General features: G+C 44.6%; 1 protein-coding gene across 3 annotated transcripts; it reads left to right on the top strand.

The window, feature by feature from the left end:
* Positions 1 to 8,268: 8,268 nt before the first annotated feature.
* Positions 8,269 to 19,938, top strand: Rab33b (RAB33B, member RAS oncogene family). 3 transcript variants are annotated; one of them, XM_052180544.1, is made up of 3 exons: positions 8,269 to 8,429; positions 8,634 to 8,901; positions 17,101 to 19,938. In XM_052180544.1, exons 2-3 carry the CDS (start codon positions 8,653 to 8,655, stop codon positions 17,539 to 17,541), a joined length of 690 nt encoding a protein of 229 aa, XP_052036504.1. In that variant the 5' UTR covers positions 8,269 to 8,429; positions 8,634 to 8,652; the 3' UTR covers positions 17,542 to 19,938. The 3 variants fall into 3 exon arrangements, with proteins under 3 accessions (XP_052036504.1, XP_052036503.1, XP_052036502.1); XM_052180543.1 differs by having other exon boundaries at positions 8,580 to 8,901; XM_052180542.1 differs by having other exon boundaries at positions 8,269 to 8,901.
* The last annotated feature ends 1,828 nt before the right edge of the window (positions 19,939 to 21,766 follow it).

Here is a 21,766-nt window from a genome sequence, read left to right as displayed (position 1 = left end):
TGTTCTTTCAAACTGGCTTTTTTAGGAGCTCTACCCTCAAGTAATCATACTGCTGCTCTGTATCTCTCAAATGATCACATCACCACTTCCAGTAGATGGTAACAAGACTGTTCACCTGGGGCTGGAATACCAGATACTAATAATTCTTACCTTCATTAACTTAGTGTTTAAAATATGACATCGGTAGACATATTTAGAAACGTGCATTCAGCACTTGTTCAGAAAAGTTGAAAAGAATACACTAACTGCTTCACTTGGTTTGTTTTTATAGTTTAAGACAATCTGTTTTATAGTTTTACACAATCTATTGAACATAACATTTTCTGTTTGACTGCTAGAATTTTTGTGAGTGAAATGTCTAACATAAAGTTACATGACTAATGTGTTGGCTTAAATTCTTGTAAGTCTTCCCTACCCCCAACCCCCAGACAGTTTCTGAGCATAGCCCTGGCTGTCCTGGAACTCACAGGCTGATCTCCAACTCACAGAGAGATTGTCGCCTCTGCCCCCTCGGTGCTGGGTTTAAAGGTGTGCGCCACCCCATTTTTAATTTTTTTTAAATTTGTTTCCCCGCCCCCCCCCCCCCACACACACACACAGGGTTTCTCTGTGTAGCCCTGGCTGTCCTGGAACTCATTCTGTAGACCAGGCTGGCCTCAAACTCAGAAATCCGCCTGCCTCTGCCTCCTAGAGTGCTGGAATTACAGGCGTGTGCCACCACTACCCGGGTCCCATTTTTAATTTTTAAAAATTCTATTCATTGTGTGTAAACTTGGAGGTGTGTAAACTCCAAGACAGTTTGCAGTAGTCGGTCTCTTCTGCCATGTATGAGTCCCAGGATTTGAACTCAGAACATCAGGCTTGTGGTAAGTGCCTTCTTCACCCACGTAGTAAACCTAGGCAGTCTTAGAGAAGGTTAAGAGCAATGCATAATAGATATTCGAACTCCTGATGAGGTTTGTATGAATATAATTGCCCCACAGAATGTAGGACGTAACAATAACTGCGAACTTAGGTCATCCGCAGACTGAAATCTCCTAATTCTTGGCTGTGGCTGTGGGGGAGTCATCTTTTTCCTATCTGTCTTGTGTAATCATGTCAATATACTACAGATAATCATATTTATTGATGTTATCAGTATATTTTCCACATTAATCTTTGCTCTGATATAGTTCCTCAGAAATGGTTGTGGTTTGGTAGGATACAGGTGGTAGAAGTGCCATCTCTTTATTTTTTCCATTGTCTGTTGTGATACTGGTTGGCATTGAATGAACTCATCTTGAAGCAGGCACTTCCTAGGTACTGCCATGCCACTTACTACAAAAGATGCCACTCAGTTCTAATTCTTCAAAGCATATTAAGGACATTGGTGACAGACATACTACATATCGAGACGTTTCTTTCACTAGCCTAGCATCTTCAGTCTTTACATAGACAATATGCAGGATTGTAGCTTCTCAACGCCATAGTTAGAGTCATTCTCAGCCAGCAGCCCTAGTCTACAGTTGGACTTCTCTCCATGGAGGAGACAGTTCAGACTCAGCACTGGTCCTGTATTCAAGTCCCAGGAAACTCTAAACATCTGTTGCCCGGGCCCATTGGGAAACGTGATTAAATGATGTACAGTTAGTATTAATCAGTACTGACAGCTGTCTAACCTACCCTGAGTTTTTTGTTTGTTTGTTTGTTTGTTTTTTAAAGAAATTCTAAGGTATATCCAAAGTTAAAAGGTACTTTCTCAGTCAGGCATGATGGTGCATTCCTTTAATCCTAGCACTGAGGATGTAGATCTCTTGAGTTTGAGGATAGCCTACTTGCCTACTTTACAGAGTGAGTTCAAGGACAGCCAGGTGTACATAGAGAAACCCTGTCTCTATAAATGACAAAGTATGGAAGCATAAATTGTGACTTCTCTTCCACTAAGTAAATGAGCCTAGAATTTTAACTCTGTTAAGCTTTCTGACTTGTTTACCATCCACAATATTCTGATACTGAAGTCATGTCACTATACTGAGACACCAGGAGAGAACAAAGAGAAAAACCTGTCAGTTTTATGTCATTGAAACAGCTTTAAATTTTCCCTGGACAACAGCACATTTCAATGGACAGGGACAAATACCTGGGCTTTTACATACCAACCCAGGACTTCTGAAATCAGCTGAATCGGACTATTTGTTTTCACTACAAGATTGTATTTACTTGTAAATAAATGAATCCCTATTTGGAGTCTTAATTGTGCCAGGAACTTTTGACAGTAGAGCATTTGGTAAAGGGATCGACAGGCTCCAAAGTCATCAAAGTAAACTTACCTGCTGAGGGTGTGGAACAAACATTCTGGTTAGGACTCTAAAATCTAGCTAGTATTATTAGTTATTAAAAGGTAGATAATTTGTCACCTAGCCTCAGTTGTATATGGGATGTTTTCTGCTGGTTAGTGGTTATTAAACAAGTAGCAGAATTGACACTTCTTGCCTCTCTAGAGTTTATATTATTCCTCACCATGGTACACCTGGAAGTCTCCATTTTTGATCTGCCCTCACAGAAGGTTCAGCATTAGTAAGATTATTTTCTTTGATCCTGTGACTCAATTGCTAAGCAACAGCACAAACTGTAAAGGTTTAGTACCACAGCAGTATAATGGAATTGTCAAAGCATTTGCAGGTAAGTTAGAAACAGGTTACAGACCGACTCAGATGTTTCAGATACTGTACTAAAAATTTCTAGATCAAACATTTAGATATAACCTTTAACTTTTTTCCCCTCACTGTAGGCCAGTGTGGAGTAGACACCCACTTTAAATGAGGTTATTCTCGCCAGTATTGTTATTTTCATTATTCTTATCATCATCGCCTGCTATGGCTCACTGGATCAGTATTTTAGGAAGTAGCTTATAATTCCTTCCTTGATACCCTGCAAATTTTAGCGTTTATAAATTATGTTTGTATAAAATACAAAAGTGTTGCTGGGCAGTTGTGTTGAATGCTTTTAAGTCCAGCACTCTGAGTTCAAGGCCAGCCTGATCTACAAAAAGAGCTCAAAGACAACCAGGGCTACATAGAGAAACTCTTTGTCTTGAAACAAGCAAACAAAACAAAACCCAATGCCCCCCCCCAAAAAAACCCCACAAGAATGTGTAAATAGGAATGGATAAATTGAACTATGTAAAGTTTTATAATTAACATGAATAAGAACTGAATTAAGAATTACCTTCCGTGGAGCTGGGGAAATGGTTTTCTTGTAACTCTTTCGATGCAAGCATGAGCACCTGAGTTCATACCCTGTACCTACGTAAACACCAGGATTACTCGTGAATCAGCATTTGGGAGTCAGAGACGGGAGGATCCCTGGGACTGCTGGTAAGATTGCCTGACTCAGTGAGAGAGAGAGAGGCCTCGTCTTAAATCTAAGGCCAGTGAGCTAGTACCAGGTGAAGGCATCAGACAGCAAGTCCGATGTCCTGGGACTTATATGGTGGAACTCCATATTATGTTGTGATGTGGCTTTTCACACATATGCACACGGAAATGTAATTCAAAAAATAAGATGGCTGGAGAGATGACTCAGTGGTTAAGAATGCTGACTGCTCTTCCAGAGGACTTGAGTTTAGTTCCAGTACTTGGGAGACACAAGCAGGCCTGCTCTACATAGCCAGTTCCAGGGCAGACAATGGTGTATGAGAAACTTTCTTCCCCTCCTCCCAAAAAGATTGAGACGGATAGAGGATACCTAACTGTTGATCTGTCATCCATCTGGTGCACACATGGCACACATTCATCAACATGTATGTACATACAGTATTGTATATAGATTTAAATCAAAAGGAAAAGTGGAATATAACTGATGCCAAATGGCTCAGGAGGAATAATTTGTACCCAGTTGAAGAAGTACATGAAGAAAGGGGATTGTAAAGAGGAAAGGTGGTTGCAGCCAGAAGTATGAAGAGAGGATTGACGGAGACATGGCGGAGAACTCAGAGGATGTTCCTGAATGTCTGGTATCCCAACTGCATCTCCCTCGGGGTGGGATTAGAGCACCACCACACCCAGCCTTCTGCAGCTCCACGCACTGAACCACTCCCCCAACTGACTTAACGTCCCCAGCCGAAGTGCCTTGAGTTTTTTTACTTTTATGTTTATTCAACTATAAAATGATAGTTGTAACTAAGTGACCTTTAAAAACAACTACTGGTACTAGAGATCAAGTGTGCCTCACAGATGCTAAGCATGTGCTCTACCACTGAATTACTCTTTTAACTCCAGTATTTTTAATTATATTTATGTATTAAAATTGGCTTTTGGAAAAGAGCATTTTCCATGTAGCCACCAGAGGGCGAGAGTGCACAGTTTAACAGCTATTCCCATCATCCTGATTTTCTATATAAATCTATAGACTTATATTTATACACTATATAAATCTAGTGTAGAAAAAAAACCAAGTTTAGTCATTCATAAATGTTGACAGTTTAAGGGTATTCTGTATTGGGATCAAATGCAGGGCCATGTTAGGCAAGGGGCTTAGCATTCAGCTTTTTTTTTTACATATACATATTTATTTTTTATTTGGCATTATGAGGCCATAATAGGTACACTGTCTGAGAGCAGATCTTGATACATTCAGCAGGTTGACTCTGAACTTGGGATCCTCCTGCCTTATCCTTCTGAGGACCTGGATCATGGCTATGTGCCACCTTACCTGGCTGACAGACTACCAGCTTGTTTTCTTTTGAGCCCATGCCTTATACATGTCAATATGTTCTAGCACTGTCTTGACACTGCTTACATGACTTTAAAAAAAAAAAAAACCTTTGCTATTTTATCTAATTGCTTATCCTGGAGTGTTTCCAGAATGCTTAGGCAATGCTTATGCCTTTTTTAAGGCTTTTAGTATAAACCATCAAGTTGTGCTTCACTATGTTTTTGTGTCTGAAGAGCATTGCTATCTATACCAAAATGTTACTCTTTATAAAATCTGAAGTCATCCTGTCAAATTTTATACCCCAGTTCCTCCATAAATTCCATTTATTTGGCCAGGTGTGTAGCACATGCCTTTAATCCCAGCACTTGGGAGGCAGAGTCTGGACTTCTGTGAGTTCAAGGCCAGCCTGGTCTACATATTGAGTTCCAGAATAGCCAGGACTACGTAAAGATTCTGTCTCAAAAGAATTTTTTTCCCATTTACTTGTTTGTGACATGGTCAGGGTGTAGCCCATGCTGGCCTTGAACTTAATGAGCTTCCTATCTTAGTTTCCCAAACTCTTCTTACAGGCACACACCACCACACCAGGAACCATTGTATAGAACTTTTCAAAAAAGATTTATTTTTATTTTATGTGTTGTATGTATGTCTGTGTGAGGGTGTCAGATCCTCTGGAACTGGAGTTACAGACAGATGTGAGTTGCCATGTAGGTGCTGGGAATTGAATCTGGAGCCTCTGGAAGAGCAGCCAGTGCACTTAACTGCTGAGCCATCTTTCATCTCTCCATTGTATTGAACTTTAATCCCATCTAATCTAGCCTAATTTCTGACTCTCCTCCTAATTTGTTTTGATCCTTGAAAGTTCTTATCACCAAAGATCCTGCATCCTTAACTTTTCTAGACGTTTCCTTCATTTGTTATTGGAACACAGACCTGATCTATTGTCACCATGGTTTGCTCAGAGTCACTTAAAATCTGCGGCGATGATTCATGGCTTGAGTCCCTCAGCACTCCACTCAAGGCAGGTGTCCTGCTCATTTCTGCCTTTCTAACACAGGGTCACTACTGTCCTGGTCACAATCAGAAAGGAACAGAGAACAGGTTGTCCTGTCGTCTCTGTCACCATCCTTGACATCATCCATTGAGTCAGCTAACTGGGATCCTGTGGAATTCACTCCTGCCTATTACACCGTCTCATCCTGCTGCTCTCCCGCCAAGCCAGAACCTGAGAATCCAAGACATTCTGATAAGACATCCTGTGGAGAGAACGCCTGTGTATTGTATGGATGTATCACCTGTCAGTTAAAAGGCCTATGGCCTATGGCTTATTTGGGAAATAAACGGTGGGAGAAAGAATTCTGGAAGAGAAGGAGGTAGGGGAGATTCTCCAGAAAGATACGATGAGATGGACTCATGGTACCTGAACACAGGTAACCAGCCACATGGCAGAATGTAGGCTAGAATAAATGCGATATTTTAAGTTGTATCTAGTCAGAGAAGAACCTAGCTATATGACCAAAGTATTTGTAGATATATTTTGAGTCGTGAGTCTTATTTCTGGGAGGAGTAACCAGGGCCCAACCACAACATCACACAGTGTAATACTAAGATGGTTATACACAGCACACTACCTTGTATCACTTCTTCATGCCTCAGGTCTCCCACGGAGGCAGAAAGAGTCCAAGAGCTGGGGTTTCCTGAAAGGACACAGAAGTGCTATGCACTGAAGAGATTCAGAGAGTTTATCTAAGCATCTGTGTCCACTCAAGTGCAAGAATGTTCATTGTGTTAAATATAAGCATTTTTTCCTTAGTGGGAGAGAAAGAAGGCTCTTCCATTACTCTTCTCTTAGTTACTCTTCTCTTGCTATAGCGAAACACCAGGACCAAGACAATTTATAAAAGCATTTAATCTGGGGCTTGCTTACATTTTGAGGGTTAGTCCACAATCATCATGGCAGCAGGCAGGCTGAACTTAAATCATGGTTACCCTCCTGCCTCAGCATGTACTATCATACCATACAGTTCTACATTTTCAATGGAATTTCAATAGGACCCAAGTCTCAAAAGGAAATGTTCAAAATGTCCAGAATGTAAGCCTAATTACTAAGCATACAAAGAATGCAGAAAATCTCAGTCCTCCTAGGGAAAAAAAAAAAAAAAACCGATGCCAACCCTGAACACAGATGGTGAAATTATCTCATGAAGCATTAACCATTTAATGGAGGTTAATTCTTATTGGTCTCATGTCTGCAGATTCAGGCAAAGGGATCAACAGCTTTCTTCCTGGGCTGCCTTTTTTATTTGTATAGCAATCATTTTTGTGTGGTAATTATTTTTGCTTCTTGTTCTTGGGGGAGTCTTGTTTGGTATTTATGGGATGAGAAAAGGCACCATCACTCTTCTAGATGAAGTGGGACAGATTCAGCGGCCATTTATGAAATCGTGCTGTCTCCTGCAGAGCATTTCCTGTAACACTACCACTTACATAGGACAGACATCACCTTGGCCTCACTGCATCACCTGGGGACTGGGTCATACACGCCACCTACTGCCTCTTCAAGAAAGTGCCTTTTCTTTCTCACCTAGAAGTTTCATGGACAGTTCATCAACTGGCACTGGAACTTGTTGACTTACAAAGTTAACAAGTCAGGTCCTTCAGAGTTGACTCTAAAACGTCTATGTGTAACCACTGACATATAGCCCAAGCAGGCCTCAAATTCAGTCTTCCTGCTCCCACCTTCCCAGTGCTGGTATTATAGGCATGTGGTATTGCACTCTGCTTCAGAAGCATTTGTTTTGAACCAATGGAAAAATTCAGCTAAGCATAGTGGTCACACCTGTAACCCTAGTATTCAGGGGACTGAAACAGGATTCCCACAAGTTTAGAGCCAGCTTGGGTACAAAGTGAGGTTCTAGACAGCTTTAGTTACAATATGAAAACCCTGTTGGGGGTTGGTTGGGAAAGAAGGGAATAAGGAGGTGGCTCAGTCCTTAAAGTGTTTTCAGGGCAAGTAAGAGGTTCTAAATTTAGATTCCCCAGAACCCAGAGCAGTGCTGAGCAGGCATGGAAGACCTCCTTTAATTCCTACCTGTAAGATGTGACGGAACCCCCAGAGCAAGTTAGCTACCAAGACTAGCTCTATGGAGTGAGCTCTGGGTTTGACTGAGAGATCCTGCCTCATGGAGATCTGGCTGTCCTGGAACTCTATGTAGATGAAAAGAATCACAGAGACTTAAGGCCTGTGCTGCTCAAACCAGCCGAAAACAATTTTTCTTTTTTACAAAACAAACTGAGCTGGGCGTGGTAGTGCACACTTTTCATCGCAGCACACTGGGGAGGTCGAGGCAGAGGAGAGTCTCTGCGGCAAGGTCAGGCTCAGGAGCTGAGCAGCCTCTCACTCTCCTGCCCACGCCGTCCCGCCCCGCTCCGCAGAGGTCTGGAGGAAGCGGGGAGCACGAGCGATGCGCAGAGCCCGACTTCCAGCCCCAACCCGGGCCGCGATCCGGCGGCCATAACGCCACTGCGTCGCCGCCTCTCGCGAGACAGCAGCCGGCCGCACCTCCTTCCTCTCTGCCGTTTCTCTTCCCCGCCCCCAGGGGCTGCGCCGCTTCCTCCGGAGCTTGGGAACCTTGGACGTGGCGAGGCGGTCGAAGGAGCGTCGTACAAAGAGGTCCCTCGGGCGGACCTTCTGCGCCAAAGTCCAGCCAGGGAGCGCCGACGCATCTTTCCAGGTACACCGCACCGCTGGCGGAGGCCTACTGCGCGCGCGCCGAGGCCTTAGCGGGACGCCACACCTGGGTGGGCAGGGGCGGCTCGCGCACGCGCGCCGCGGTGCCTGCGGGCTGTGGGGAGCGGAGCGGGGCGTTGTGTGTCACTACCAGGGAGCGCTGTCGCTGGCGTGGCGCCATTCCCGCGGCTTCTCTGCTCCGGCTCAGCTCCGGGCGGGGCGAGAGGATGGCTTCGGAGATGGAGTCATCGCTGGAGGTCAGCTTCTCGTCCAGCTGTGCGGTGTCAGGAGCGTCTGGGTGTTTGCCTCCCGCCCGCTCCCGCATCTTCAAGATCATAGTGATCGGCGATTCGAACGTGGGCAAGACGTGCCTGACTTACCGCTTCTGCGCCGGCCGCTTCCCCGACCGCACCGAGGCCACGATCGGGGTAGACTTCCGAGAGCGAGCCGTGGATATTGATGGAGAGCGCATCAAGGTGAGCCGATGGGGCGGGGGCGCTGTCTCAGCGGAGTGCCGCCCCTTCTTGGCTGGTGTCCGGAACCTCACCCAGGTTCTGGGCTGGGAGTGTGCGCCCTGTGGCGTGGGAAAGTGTGTTTGTACCTATCAAACTTCTGAGGCGGTGTTCCCCCTCCTCTAAAGTGCACCAGGTTCACCTGGGGCATCTTGCTTTTCAAAAAAGCACGTTCTGTTTTGATAAGCTCCCCTATAACGCAGATGCAATGAATCTGTGGACACGCTTTAGGTGTCGAGGGTGTAGGGGACCGTCACCTACCCCAGCCCCCATTGCTTGAGTGAGAGTTATGGGCTGGGAGTCTGGGGGGGGGGTGATGACCGAAAGAAACCCAGAACTTTCTCAAGCATATAAAACTCCGTTATAAGTCGGGCATGGGGACACACTCCTTAAATCTCAGCACTCAGTGCTGCAGAGGCAGGCAGATCTCACAGAGACCAGGATCTCTGTGTTTGAGGTCAGCGTGGTCTAACTAGTTCCAGGGTAGCCAGGGCTCTGTTAAATGGAGAAACCCTGTCTCCAAACAAACCTCAAACATCCCAATTTAAAACAAGCAAACAAACAAAACTCTGTTATTTCCAGGAATTCATTTGAGCGTTACACAAATGCTAAGTATTGTGGAAGTTAAAACCTGTTGCCTTTGAGGCGTTTTCTGTATGATAACCAGTCTGGGGGAAATTTTTATTTTCTCATTTAGGCATTTATATGCGATGGTTCTTAAGTGGTTTGCCAAAATCATGTCTCTTGTTGCAAAAACAGACTCTCTCCCAGGCAGCTTCTGAGACTCAGACTCTGTAATCATAGTAGGGAAGTCCAAGAAAGACTGGTGGGGATTCTGAAGGGTTGGGTTCCTCAGCTGCAGAATAAAGATCCTTGACAAGTCAGGGGCCTCCCCATGCTGTAAACCTTGACACTATTTCAAAACCACTAAGGGTTACTTAATACTATTCTTTAAAACGTGTGAAATGGAGTACTTAATACTATTCTTTAAAACGTGTGAAATGGAGGTGTGTGTGTTTGTGTGTGTGTGTGTGTGTGTGTGTGTGTGTGTTGGGGCAGAGGAGCACTGGTGCCTTTAACTCTAGTATTCTGGGAGATAGAGCCAGGTGTCTTTCTGTGAGTTCAAGGCTAGTCTGGTGTATATAGTTAGTTAGTCCCAGGACAACTAGGGGGACTATAGTGAGGCCCTGTCTCAAACACCTGGCTCCCCATGAAACCTGGGACCGCTGACTCCCTTAAGCAACTGGTTTTACTCTGTATTTGCATTGCAGTATCCTCTATCAGTCTACTTAGAACGGGTTTGATTTGCTCCTCCTATCATCCTTCTTCCCCTGAGGCATGATGTTTCCATTTCTTTACTCACCCTTCCCCCAAAGAGTTTTCACTTTTACCCTATATAAAGGGCAAATCATTTAAGTTAAGAGATCAACCCTGTGCATTTACAGGTGTGGATGCACAGGTGTGCATGAGCGTGTGTGTATGTGAGTGAGGTAAATCTAGACTCCAGAGGTTGCTCAGGAGTCTTCTCAGGTGCTCTCTATCTTAGGTTTTGAGGTAGTCTCCTCCATGAATCTGGAGCACACTGATTTCAGGAGACTGTCTGACTAGGAAGCCCCTCTCCAGGCTGGGATTGCAGTTGTGTAGGTGCCGAGGGTTGAGATTTAGCTTGGCAAGCACTTTCTTGTCTGACCATGTCCCTAGCCCCGTAAACAATAATCTTCCTCTTCTTCAGGCGGCCAGTGCAGGTCATTTAGCTACACTATAGTATAAAGAAAGGAAGGGGAGATGTATGGGAATTGGGTGCAGGTCAGAGCAGGGTGCTTACCAGGATGCATAGGGCCCCATATTTGATTCCTAGCAGAAGCTGAGGAAAGAGAAACTAATGCACACAGCAATAAGAGCTAGTTGAGTAGGTGAATTTTTCTTTTAAAAGCAAAACTAGGTTAGGTATCTATCTTATGGTTACTACTGCTGCATCAAAACACCATGACCAGAAAGCAAGGTGGGGAGGAAAGGGTTTATTTATTTGTTTTACACTTCCACATCACTGTTCATCACTGAAGGAAGTCAGGGCAGGAACTCACACAGGGCAGGCACCTGGAGCAAGTAGCTGATGCAGAGACAATGGGTGAGTGCTGCTTACAGGCCTGCTTCCCCTGGCTTGCTCAGCCTGCTTCCTTGTAGAACACAGGATTACCAGTACCACCCACAATAGGCTGGACCCTCCCCTGTTGAACACAGATTGAGAAAATAAATGCCTTACAGCTGGATCTCTTGGAGACGTTTTTTCTGAGCTTCTTGATGACTAGCTTGTGTCGATCTGGCACAAACCCAGCCAGTATAGAATAGGAGCCCGTGGAGGCAGGAGAGCTTCTGCTGTGTGCATATTCTGGGGTAAGCCGTTCTGGAGAAAGTCACTGACTAATCCAGGTGCAAGTGTGAGCCAGTGAAGCTATGGCTTGAATTTGTCTCCCAAGTTCGGGTGTTGGAAATAAAATTCCCAAGCTCCTAAATAATGAGGCTTGGAGGTGGGACATTTGGGAGTTGATTGGGTCCTTCAGACTTATGAATGGGTTAATCTCTTCATAGATTAATTATACTAATCTGTGCACTGGTTAAGGGATTAGTTCATAGATTAGTGAATTAATCTCATTTACGGATTAATGGGTTATTGGGAGTGCTTGCCCACCTATAACACTATGAACCAAATAAACCTCCATTCTCTAATAGAGGTTTGTATGGGCTGTGTGTCTGGCTTTTTGTTTTGTTTCGCTTTTCTGAAGTTTTTTGTTTTGTTTTTGTTCTTTTTGTTTTTTGTTTTGTTTTGTTTTGTTTTGGGTTTTTTTGATATTTTTCAAGACAGGGTTTCTCTGTATAGACCAGGCTGTCCTGGAACTCAGAAATGCGCCTGCCTCTGCCTCCCAAGTGCTGGGATTACAGGTATGCACCACTACGTCCAGCTTTTTCAGAAGTTTTTAATTAATTAATGAATTTAGAGACTGTCTTCCTGTGTAGCCCTGGCTGTTCTGGATCCCTCTTTGCACCACAGTTGGCCTCTATCTCACTGAAGTCCACTTGCTTCTGCCTTTATTTCCAGAATTTGGGAGACAGGCGTAGCTGGGTCTTTGAATTTGAGGCCAGCCTGGTTTCCTAGTGCAGAGGCTCTCTGCCTGTGGGTTCCAACCCCATTTGGGGTTGAGGGACTCTTTCTCAGGGGTCACCTAAGACCATCAAACACAGTTATTTACAGTACAGTGCATAACAATAGCAAAATTACAGTTAAGAAGATCAAGGGTCACAGCGTTAGGAAGGTTGAGAACAAGGACATCCAGGTCTATACAGAAACCGTCTCTTGAACAACCAAAGAAATGAAATTTAAGGGGGAAAAAAAAAAGAGAAGAATGTGGTGGTAGTTTTGGTGGGCGGGTATTAGGAATGGTCCCGTACACCTAGGATCTGATTTTAAGTCAGTCATTGGCTTAGAATAAAGGATCTACTTTCTTTTTTTTTTTTTTTTTTTTTTAATCTCACATAACACTTATGGTTCCTGGGCTGGGTGTGGTGGTGTCCATCTTCAATCCCAGCACTCACAAAGCAGAGGCAGGCAGATCTGAGACTGAGATCAGCCTGGTCTACATAGCAAGTTAAATATACAAAATATTTCTAAGTAGCAGAGATGAAGCTTGGCTGCGAAGGTGGTAGAACATTTACCTAACAGGTGCAGGGTTTAGCTCCAAGCCCTAATAACACCACTACCACAAGGAACAGTCCTCTCCGTAGATGGAATTATAAGGAATTGAGCCAGGAGGATAGCTCTGAGTTGAAGGCTAGCCTGACTACTTAGTAACTTGAGAGCCTCTTTGTCTCAAAACAAAGCAAAAGAGCCAGGCAAGGCAGCACACCTTTAATCCCAGGGTCTCAGGGTCTCAGGCTATGCCGCTGGGCGGTTAAGCTGTGTGTCCACAGCCACCATTAGTCGGTAGCCTTAAAACGAGTCTTCTTCAATTCCACGCCAGCCAGAGCGAAGTCAGCCTGTCTAAACATACACAAAGGGAAGAAACCAGAGCTCCACTGAGTCTGTACTTGCTAATTGATTTCTGAGTGCTAGAGACATATAATTGAAAGAGAAAAACCTTGTTCACAGAATGTTGGCAGCTGAATACAACTTAATTCCTTAAATAATAATAGCCCCATGGGAAGAACAGTGACTTTGGCCACCCAGATGCCCCAAGACTCCCAGGGACTGAACCATCAACCAAGGGGTACACATGGTTCCAGTCAAAAATGTGGCAGAGAAAGGCCTTGTTGGGTATCAGTGGGAGGAGTGGTCCTTGGTCAGGTAAAGGCTCAACAGAGGCCCCAACAAAGGGAAACCGAGGGGGGGAGGTATGAGTGTGTTGGGTGGAGGGGCATATATATGGAGGCAGGAAGTGGGAGGATGGTAGGGGGTCTTGGGGAGGGGGGAAATCTGGAAAGGTTTTACCATTGGCAATGTAAATGAAGAAGATATTCAATAAAAAAAAAAAAAGGAAAAAAATTCCTTAAATAAAAATGCATTGGACTTTCAGATCGGCTCTCCTGGCCATGATCCACGTGCTCCTTCCCTGTGTCTGGCTGTGCACCGCTCTCAGCAGTCATTTTTACCATGGCAGATACTTGAAGATAGCCTGATGTTCTGTGATTTAATCCAGACCCTCGTCATCGGTCAGCCGTCACTACATATCAGAGGCTCGTGTTTACAGAGAGAAAAGGGAGATTTTGCCAAGTTAAAGACAAGAGAGTAATTTTAACTAAGAAACAGTCAAGATAGTGTTTCTCCTTAGATCAAATATTTAAAGAGTAATAATTGATAAAATAGCATTTTATTAAGCACAAAGAATGATAACATGGTGTGTAAGGAGTAGCAAACTGTGAGAGTCAAATGCTCTACTTTTTTTAATAATATATATTTATTTTTATTTATATGAGTACACTGTCACTGTATTCATGCACACCAGAAGAGTGTGCATCGGACCCCATTACAGATGGTTGTGAGCCTCCATGTGGTTGCTGGGAATTGAACTCAGCACGTCTGGAAGAGCAGTTGGTGCTCTTAACTGCTGAGCCATCTCTCCAGGCCTCTACTTTTTTTATGCAATGTATGCAAGAATAATTTTTGTGTTATCTTCTGTGCGAGGGGTTAAAAGGCTTCTTCATACATGCTGCTCAAGCCAGTGCTCTGGTCCCTAAGCTCTCCCCCAGCCCTGCTTTTATGTGGTTGGAGGAAAGAATGAGATATCGTGAATGAAAATTTAAGTTCAGAATCTACCAGGTCATTGCAATGGAATCTTTATCTTTTACTTCCTAAATCCAGCTAGCTGCACACTGTAGCATCTGCTACTCCCATTGTCAAACCCTAGCTGAAGTATTTCTTCTAAGCCTCTCTTTGAGGGGATAGAGGTGTGGAAAGCTCAGTGATGGAGTACTTGTCTGGCATGTCCAGGATGATGGGTTTCCTCTTTAGTACTGGGGGGAAAATCCAAACCCGCTTTGGACTTGGATAGCAGCTCAGTTCTCATTTAAAAACAGCGAACACGAGCCTTCCTTTGTGTGGGGCACACTGCCCTCTTCCTTCAGTCATCCCAGAGGTCAGCTAAGTCATTTGCTGGTTCCCCACTGTTGGCTAGAAATATCTCTCCCGTATCTTCCTGTAAGATTGATATTCAGCGTCTGTTTCTTGATAATCCCACCCATCCTGCCTCCTTCTGTGTAAAACCCCTTAGCCTCCACCAAGCCATCATCTCATCATGCCATACACCTGTCTTCCTGTGAGGGCGGGATTGAGTCTGGTAATGGTTAGTGCCCCATGCATGCAGTGGTGGGTAGGAGCTTGGCCCAAGTGTTCAGGTGTGCAAACAGGTCAGTTGGTGGATCACCCTGGAAACCCCAAATTTAGATGATTAAAAAAAAAAAGCCAATGAAAAGAAAGGTGACAAAGGACAAAATCCTAGGTGAATGTCAAAGCGGAAGCCAAGGCTTCATTAACGGGCTTTTGTTGATGAAGAGGCCACAGGGCAAGTCCCGGTGAGTCACAGTGAGTTGTGGAGGTGCTAACTCAGGAGCAGAGGTCATGTGGATGAGGTGTAGCTCCACCTTTCAAGCTGGTGTTCATTGACTTCATTTCATGTGCCACGTGTGTGCCTGGTGCCCGGAAGAGCATGCTGGGTCTGTGAGCCAGAGCTACCGACTGTCGGGAACTGAACGAATCCTAAGTCCTCTACAAGAGCAGCAAATGCTCTCATCTGCTGAGCTGTCTCCAGCCTCAGAATCTTTACATTCAGAACAGTGTTGCCCGGTTGCACAGGCGTGTCTCAACTCTAGATGCTCCTGATGCTCCTGCCCCCGTCTCCAGAGTAACAGAATCCCTGGCAGCAAGATGCTTGGTGGAACAACCAATTTATTTTGAGATGCTTTAATTTAAATTGCATGTATTTAGCCGGGCGGTGGTGGCACACGCCTATAACCCTAGCACTCTGGGAGGCAGAGGCAGGTGGATTTCTGAGTTCGAGGCCAGCCTGGTCTACAGAGTGAGTTCAGGACAGCCAGGGCTGCACAAAGAAACCCTGTCTCAAAAAAACCAAAAAAAAAAAAAAAAAAAAAAAAAAAAAGAATTGCATGTATTTAACATGTGTGTGTGTGTGTGTGCACACATACATGAGCATGCTTGCACAGGTGCATAGATACACAAACATGCCTATGGAAGTCAACGGACAACTCTGGGGAGGTGGTTTTCTCCTTCCACAGTGTGGAATTGAACTACGGTTGTCAGGCCAGGTGGCCGTGCCTTCCCATGCCTGAGCCATCCCGCCAGCCCTGGATACAGGATTCAGATACCTTTGTTTGAGACAGGTCTTCAATGTGTAGTTCTGGCTGTCCTGGAACTCACAAAGATTCACCTGCATCTGCTTGGAAGAAAGGTGTGCACCACCACGCCAGGATAGAATTTAGTTACTCCTGGAGGGAAGGATAGGATCTTATCTGCCTCTGTACTCCCCTTCACCTGTGAGGCCGTTTCTACTCTTATAAATGCCTGTTGTCAGGCAGCAAGGGGCAGGATGAGCTGGGACATGTGACATGTTGTAAGTGCTGTACTTGTGTATGTTTGTGATTGTGTGTTGTGACCTGTGTGCAGGTGTGCATGGAGGCTACAGTTCTTTCTCAGTCAGTCTGCCTTAGTTCTGGGCACAGGGTCTCTCACTGGAAACTGAACAGTCCTGTTAATCTGGCTGGCCTGTACGCCCCAGAGACCCTCCTGTCCTCACACCCCACTACTGGGGATACAGGTGTGACTGTGCATCACCTGCTGTGAGTGCTGACGACAGAGCACAGTCCTCATATTTGCCCAACAAACATGTTATCTTCTCCCCAGGCCTGAAAGCTTTCCTAGGATGCCCTCTTCTTCGGAAAGCTGGTTGCATGTAATTAGTTGCTAGGTCTCCCAAAGAACTAATATGGGAAATCAAGATTTAGTCAGAGGTAGGTGAATCTCTGTGAGTTTGAAGCTAGCCTGATCTATATAGAGCATTCAAGACCACTGAGGACTATACAGTAGGACCCTACCTTAAAAAAAAAAAGATAAAAATAAAATAAAATGAAGAAATTTGGATTTAAGGAATGGACAGATTTAAAAGTCACAACTGGGCTCCACGGAAGGAAGGCCCAGAGGTCAGAGTTACATGACCCTGGCATCGCACAAAGGTCAGTGGAGAGCCAGCTCCTGAGCTGACCTCTGACCTGCATGTGTGAGTCATCATGCCGTGTGTACCTCACACATGCCATGTGTGCACCCAGGATAAAAGTATTAAAAACCACTGAGTACATTTGACTGAGCACCGGCCTTTCAGAGCACTAGGCCGTGGGTATTCTACATGTCTTTTTTGTGTTGTATCCTTTTCTCGAAGTAATCTTTAAAAACATTTTTAACGCCCATACCTGTTTAGATTTATATTCTGTATTAGTAGTCACATTGTGACTAGATGAGAATTATGAAGTCTAGACCCTGCAGGTAACACGGAAAGGACAAGCTAGACAGTGGAGCGGTCTCGGGGAGCAGGGACAGCGGCTGAGCGCTCTGTGTGCCGTTGGGCTGAGCTTGTCCACCTTACCTTCTGTTTGTCCCTGTAGATCCAGCTGTGGGACACCGCGGGACAGGAGCGGTTCAGGAAGAGCATGGTCCAGCACTACTACAGGAACGTGCATGCTGTCGTCTTCGTGTATGACATGACCAACATGGCGAGCTTCCACAGCCTGCCGTCTTGGATAGAGGAGTGCAGACAGCATTTGCTGGCCAACGACATCCCTCGCATTCTGGTGGGAAACAAGTGTGACTTGAGAAGCGCCATTCAGGTGCCCACAGACTTGGCCCAGAAGTTTGCCGACACACACAGTATGCCTTTGTTTGAGACCTCTGCCAAGAACCCCAATGACAATGACCACGTAGAAGCTATATTCATGACGCTGGCTCATAAGCTAAAGAGCCACAAGCCATTGATGCTTAGCCAGCTGCCTGAGAACAGAATTAGCCTGAAACCTGAGACAAAGCCTGCGGTGACTTGCTGGTGCTAAGTCATAGGCGTGGCCATCACAGCCTGACTACCTGAAGACAAGCTTGTGAAGTGTGACCGGGATTCAGTAAACCTCGGAGTGATTGAGTAAATCTCACTGTAATGGAGCATCCTGCTGTTAGTGTCGGTTTCGATGCCTTTTGTGTTTTGCATTCTCTTAATCAAGTTTGTCACTGCGACCACACACGAAAAAGGCTGTGTACCGCAGAGATTGAAAACGAAGCAAAGGCGAGACCACCAGGCCATCTTTCCAGTCCCAGCCGGATGCAGCAGCTTCAAGGGAGCCTGATGGAACTTAAAGGGTCTGTCATGTTCCTCTCTGTGTCCCTGGAGCAGCAAAAGACATGCTGGGTAGTGCACACATGCAGAGCCAAGCTGGGGGAGCTGCGAGTTAATAGGGCGCTTTAGTTACTCCGTATCTTTAAGCACTCAAAACTAATGAAAAGAAAGCAAGCAGTTGTAACAGGCGTTTACTTTAGCCATGACATTTAATGGAAATATCAGATATGTAAAAGCTGGTTTCTGGTGCCCCTTGTCCCCTGTTCCCAGTTGGTTGGGTGACGCGGAGCTGGTTTCAGTCAACATCCATTTGGCTGGGGACTCTATGTGTATTCCTGTAATAATATTGTTGGATGAGTGGGGTTTTTTGTTTTGTTTGTTGTTATTTTGGGGTTTTTTTGTTTTTTGTTTTTTTGTTTTTTTTGAGACAGGGTTTCTCTGTGTAGCCCTGGCTGTCCTGGAACTCACTCTGTAGACCAGGCTGGCCTCGAACTCAGAAATCCACCTGCCTCTGCCTCCCAAGTGCTGGGATTAAAAGCATTCGCCACCACTGCCTGACCATTGGATGAGGTTTTTAAAGGCATGAATTTTATGACCTTGTTATAAAAATTGGTAAACCAACCTCTCCTTGGCATAAAAAAATGAGTTAAATATTGAAAAATATCTTACCTGTCCCTCAATGATGAAAGAAAAATATCTTACCTGTCCCTCAATGATGAAAGAAATGGTTTAGAAAGTTCCCCCCCCCCAAGTACTTGCAGTTTGAATTTAAGACTTTGCACAACAAATAGCACATTTACATATGAAGGAGTTGGCAGAGCCGAGCAGTGTGGCAGTGTGTAAGCGAGGCCAGCCTATGGCTACACACCCTCACTCTGACAGCTTACAACCCTTGGCAATTTTAGAGGAAATGAAGCCAAACTATGTCTTACTTAAATAATTTCATAATGTGGGAAACAAATATAATCCAACCTAGTTTCAGATTTTTGTTTCATTATTCTGAAGGTCCCAACTGGACAATTCAGTTATGAAAGCAAAATTTTTCTATTTAATAAAGTGAAAATAACTTAAGGGATGATTGTACAATTTAAATATTAGTTCAGGAAATACAGTGGAGTGAAGATTAGGGCCCAGGTTGGCTTTCTTTGTATTAGAAAGATCTTTCTTTGGTTCTTTCTTTTTTTCTTTTTTCTTTTAATACAAGGTCTCTCTTTGTCAGCCTGACTGGCCTGGGACCAGGGTGGCCACAGACGCACAGACAGTGACCTGCCCTGCCCCCTGCTCCAGCTGCTGGGGATTGAAGGCTTCTGCCACCAGGACTAGACCAATACATTCTCCTTAATCATGCTAGAATTAGAGATGAAAGATTGCCTTCTACCTAAAGACCTACTGACCTGTGAACTGGCTTCCTAGTGACACATAATGGTGGCCGTGGCCGGAGGGAGGCTGGAGATGTCACAGAGGCGTGTCTGTTTACTGTTCTTCAACCCTGCACACGGGGAAGGGCTGAGATGTTCTCTAAGCATGTCTGTGGTTTTCTTCTACTGTTTCAGTACTGTTTTCTCAGAACTGCTAATTAATAATTTTTCTTTTTAAAGTAACTTTTCTTAATGAGCATTCTTTACAATTTTGTGAAAAGCACCATTTTTTCATTTTAGTATTTATTAATCAAAACATATTTGTATCTCATTTGTACCAACCTACCACTTTAGTTTTTATTTTTTTATTTGAAAAAAATACCCATCAGATGACCAAGAACAACCCTTTAGACTAGTCCAGAGTGTTTGTTAAGCACTTTATGGAGTGTTGATATTACTTTCAAATTGATGGTGAGTTGACAGCTAGTTATTTTTTTAAGCACACATCACACAGTTTGTACATCTGTGGTTTTATTTTGTCTGACATTTAATTGGAAGTGTCAGATGTTTTAGAAAAAAATGTTAATTTGCGAACAGCAAAGCAAGCTCCTTTGGCGTCTCTTGCGGTTATCTACAGACAGCTGGATTGACAGTGCGTGGCTCTTTGACGCTCTCTGCAGGGTTAGTAGTTTCGCTGTAAAACAGTGTCACTCTTAACACTTCTCCCATAACATACAATAAATCATCTTTGCCATGAAGAAGTGTCTTTCTTTTGTTTTCTGGGTTGAATATAAAATTAGAGAACATACCTCTTCCTGTCTACTGTGGATTTTAGAAAATATGTATAGCCCACAGCTCATTCATTTGAAAATCCAAAAATCTGATATTTATTCTATTCGAAACCTTTCAGACTTTGGATTGAGAGTTTTTGGATTAGGAATTCTCAACCAGTGAAGTTGATACAGATGACTAAAACTAAACCCAATGTCTAAAACATAAGGAATTCTCAAGACTACTCAGTGTAGACAGCGCATGCTCTAAAAATGGCTGCCGTGGATTTAGCAGAGTGAACATAAGTAACTAGAGATGGAGAAGGAAGAATGTATGTCAGGCACAAGACTGCAGCCTAGAGCCTTCTGGGTGGTGCAGAGGTGGCTGCTGGCCAGTTCGTGTTGTTAAATTACTCTTGTGTTCAAGTGCTAACTTGCACCCAGAGATAGCTGTCTTGGTCAGATATTGGGTTCACCAACTGGCCATGCCCTTCAGATGTGTGTGGAGCTCAGAAGAGGGTATCAGACATCCTGGAGCTGCATTGTAGGTGGTTTTGCGACACCTGACACGGGTGCTGGGAACTGAACTCTGGGTCATCAGTTGGCCATGTTCTAGATTTGCTATACCTGGCACATGCTACTTTGCTTGGCTTATTGAAATAATCTTGTCTGTGCAGTGTTTGACAAATTCCCACTGTGTGGCCCCCAGTGGTTGTAGGCTGTAGAGTTGTACAAATCGGACTGTCTTTGAAGAGCTTGAAACGTAGGTAGGGTGCTGGTTAATAGTGCTTGTTCTTCTACAGGACCCGAGTTAAGTTCCCAGCACCCATTTTGGGTGCTTCACAGCCACGTGTAACTACAGCTGTGGGTGATCTGATGGCTTCTTCTCACAGGCACCTGCATGCACATGACACAAACTCTCTCTCTCTCTCTCTCTCTCTCTCTCTCTCTCTCTCTCACACACACACACACACTAAATGAGGTAAATGCAGGGATGTCACATTAAGGAATAAATCATACTTCTCTTGGATCATGTTGACCAAGAGAGCCCACATCTGATCTCTTCCCTCTGTGTGTCTTCCGTGTGTAGCGTGTGGCTTCTGACCTGTCTGTAGCCCGTGTGTTGTCCGTGTCTGATCTGCCCCCATTGCTCGCCCTGTGTTGCCTGTGTGTTGGGCTTGTTCCCAGAAAAGAGCTTTTTGTATTTATTGAACAGCACTGGCAACATGGTAGGGGAAAATGAGGGCTTCTCTACAGAACTCTTTAACAGGTTTACCAGGGAAGAAACTCCTGACCTTAACTGGCCCACAGTAACACTCAAAACCTCAAACCTTAACAACCTACATGTACATGTTGTTTCCAACATTTATGATTGCTATTTGTTTTAAGATTGCCTTCAACCTGTTGACTGCTTTCAGTAAACAATTACCACACATGCCTGCTTGCACTGTTTTGGCTCATGGAAGGATGCACAACTTTAAATATGCATTTGACTTAAATGCTGGAAAAGCTAATTGTATGGAAAATCCAAAACATATTAAGATTGGTGACATCGTTCCCTCACAGGCAGGTTAAACAGGCCGAGCACACAGTAGGGCAGCAGGTGAAGTACATGATCTTAAATAGCCTCCAGGCATATTATTAACTTGGCTGCAAGGTCCAGCAAGGGTTCAGTGTCTTTGCAGTCAAGAGATATTTTCAGAAAGCACACCACCATAGGTGAGTTGTAGGGGCTCTGTTGCAGACAGACGCTGTGATTGGTTGGATAAGCAAACAAGAGGAGGGTACGCAGAGCAGAGCCCCGTGGGAGCATCACAGC

Source organism: Apodemus sylvaticus, chromosome 4 (assembly GCF_947179515.1).
Source record: "Apodemus sylvaticus chromosome 4, mApoSyl1.1, whole genome shotgun sequence".
NCBI classification, from domain to species: Eukaryota; Metazoa; Chordata; class Mammalia; order Rodentia; family Muridae; genus Apodemus; species Apodemus sylvaticus.
The sequence above is the reverse complement of the archived record's forward strand: the minus strand, read 5'-3'. Positions and strand labels throughout refer to the sequence as shown.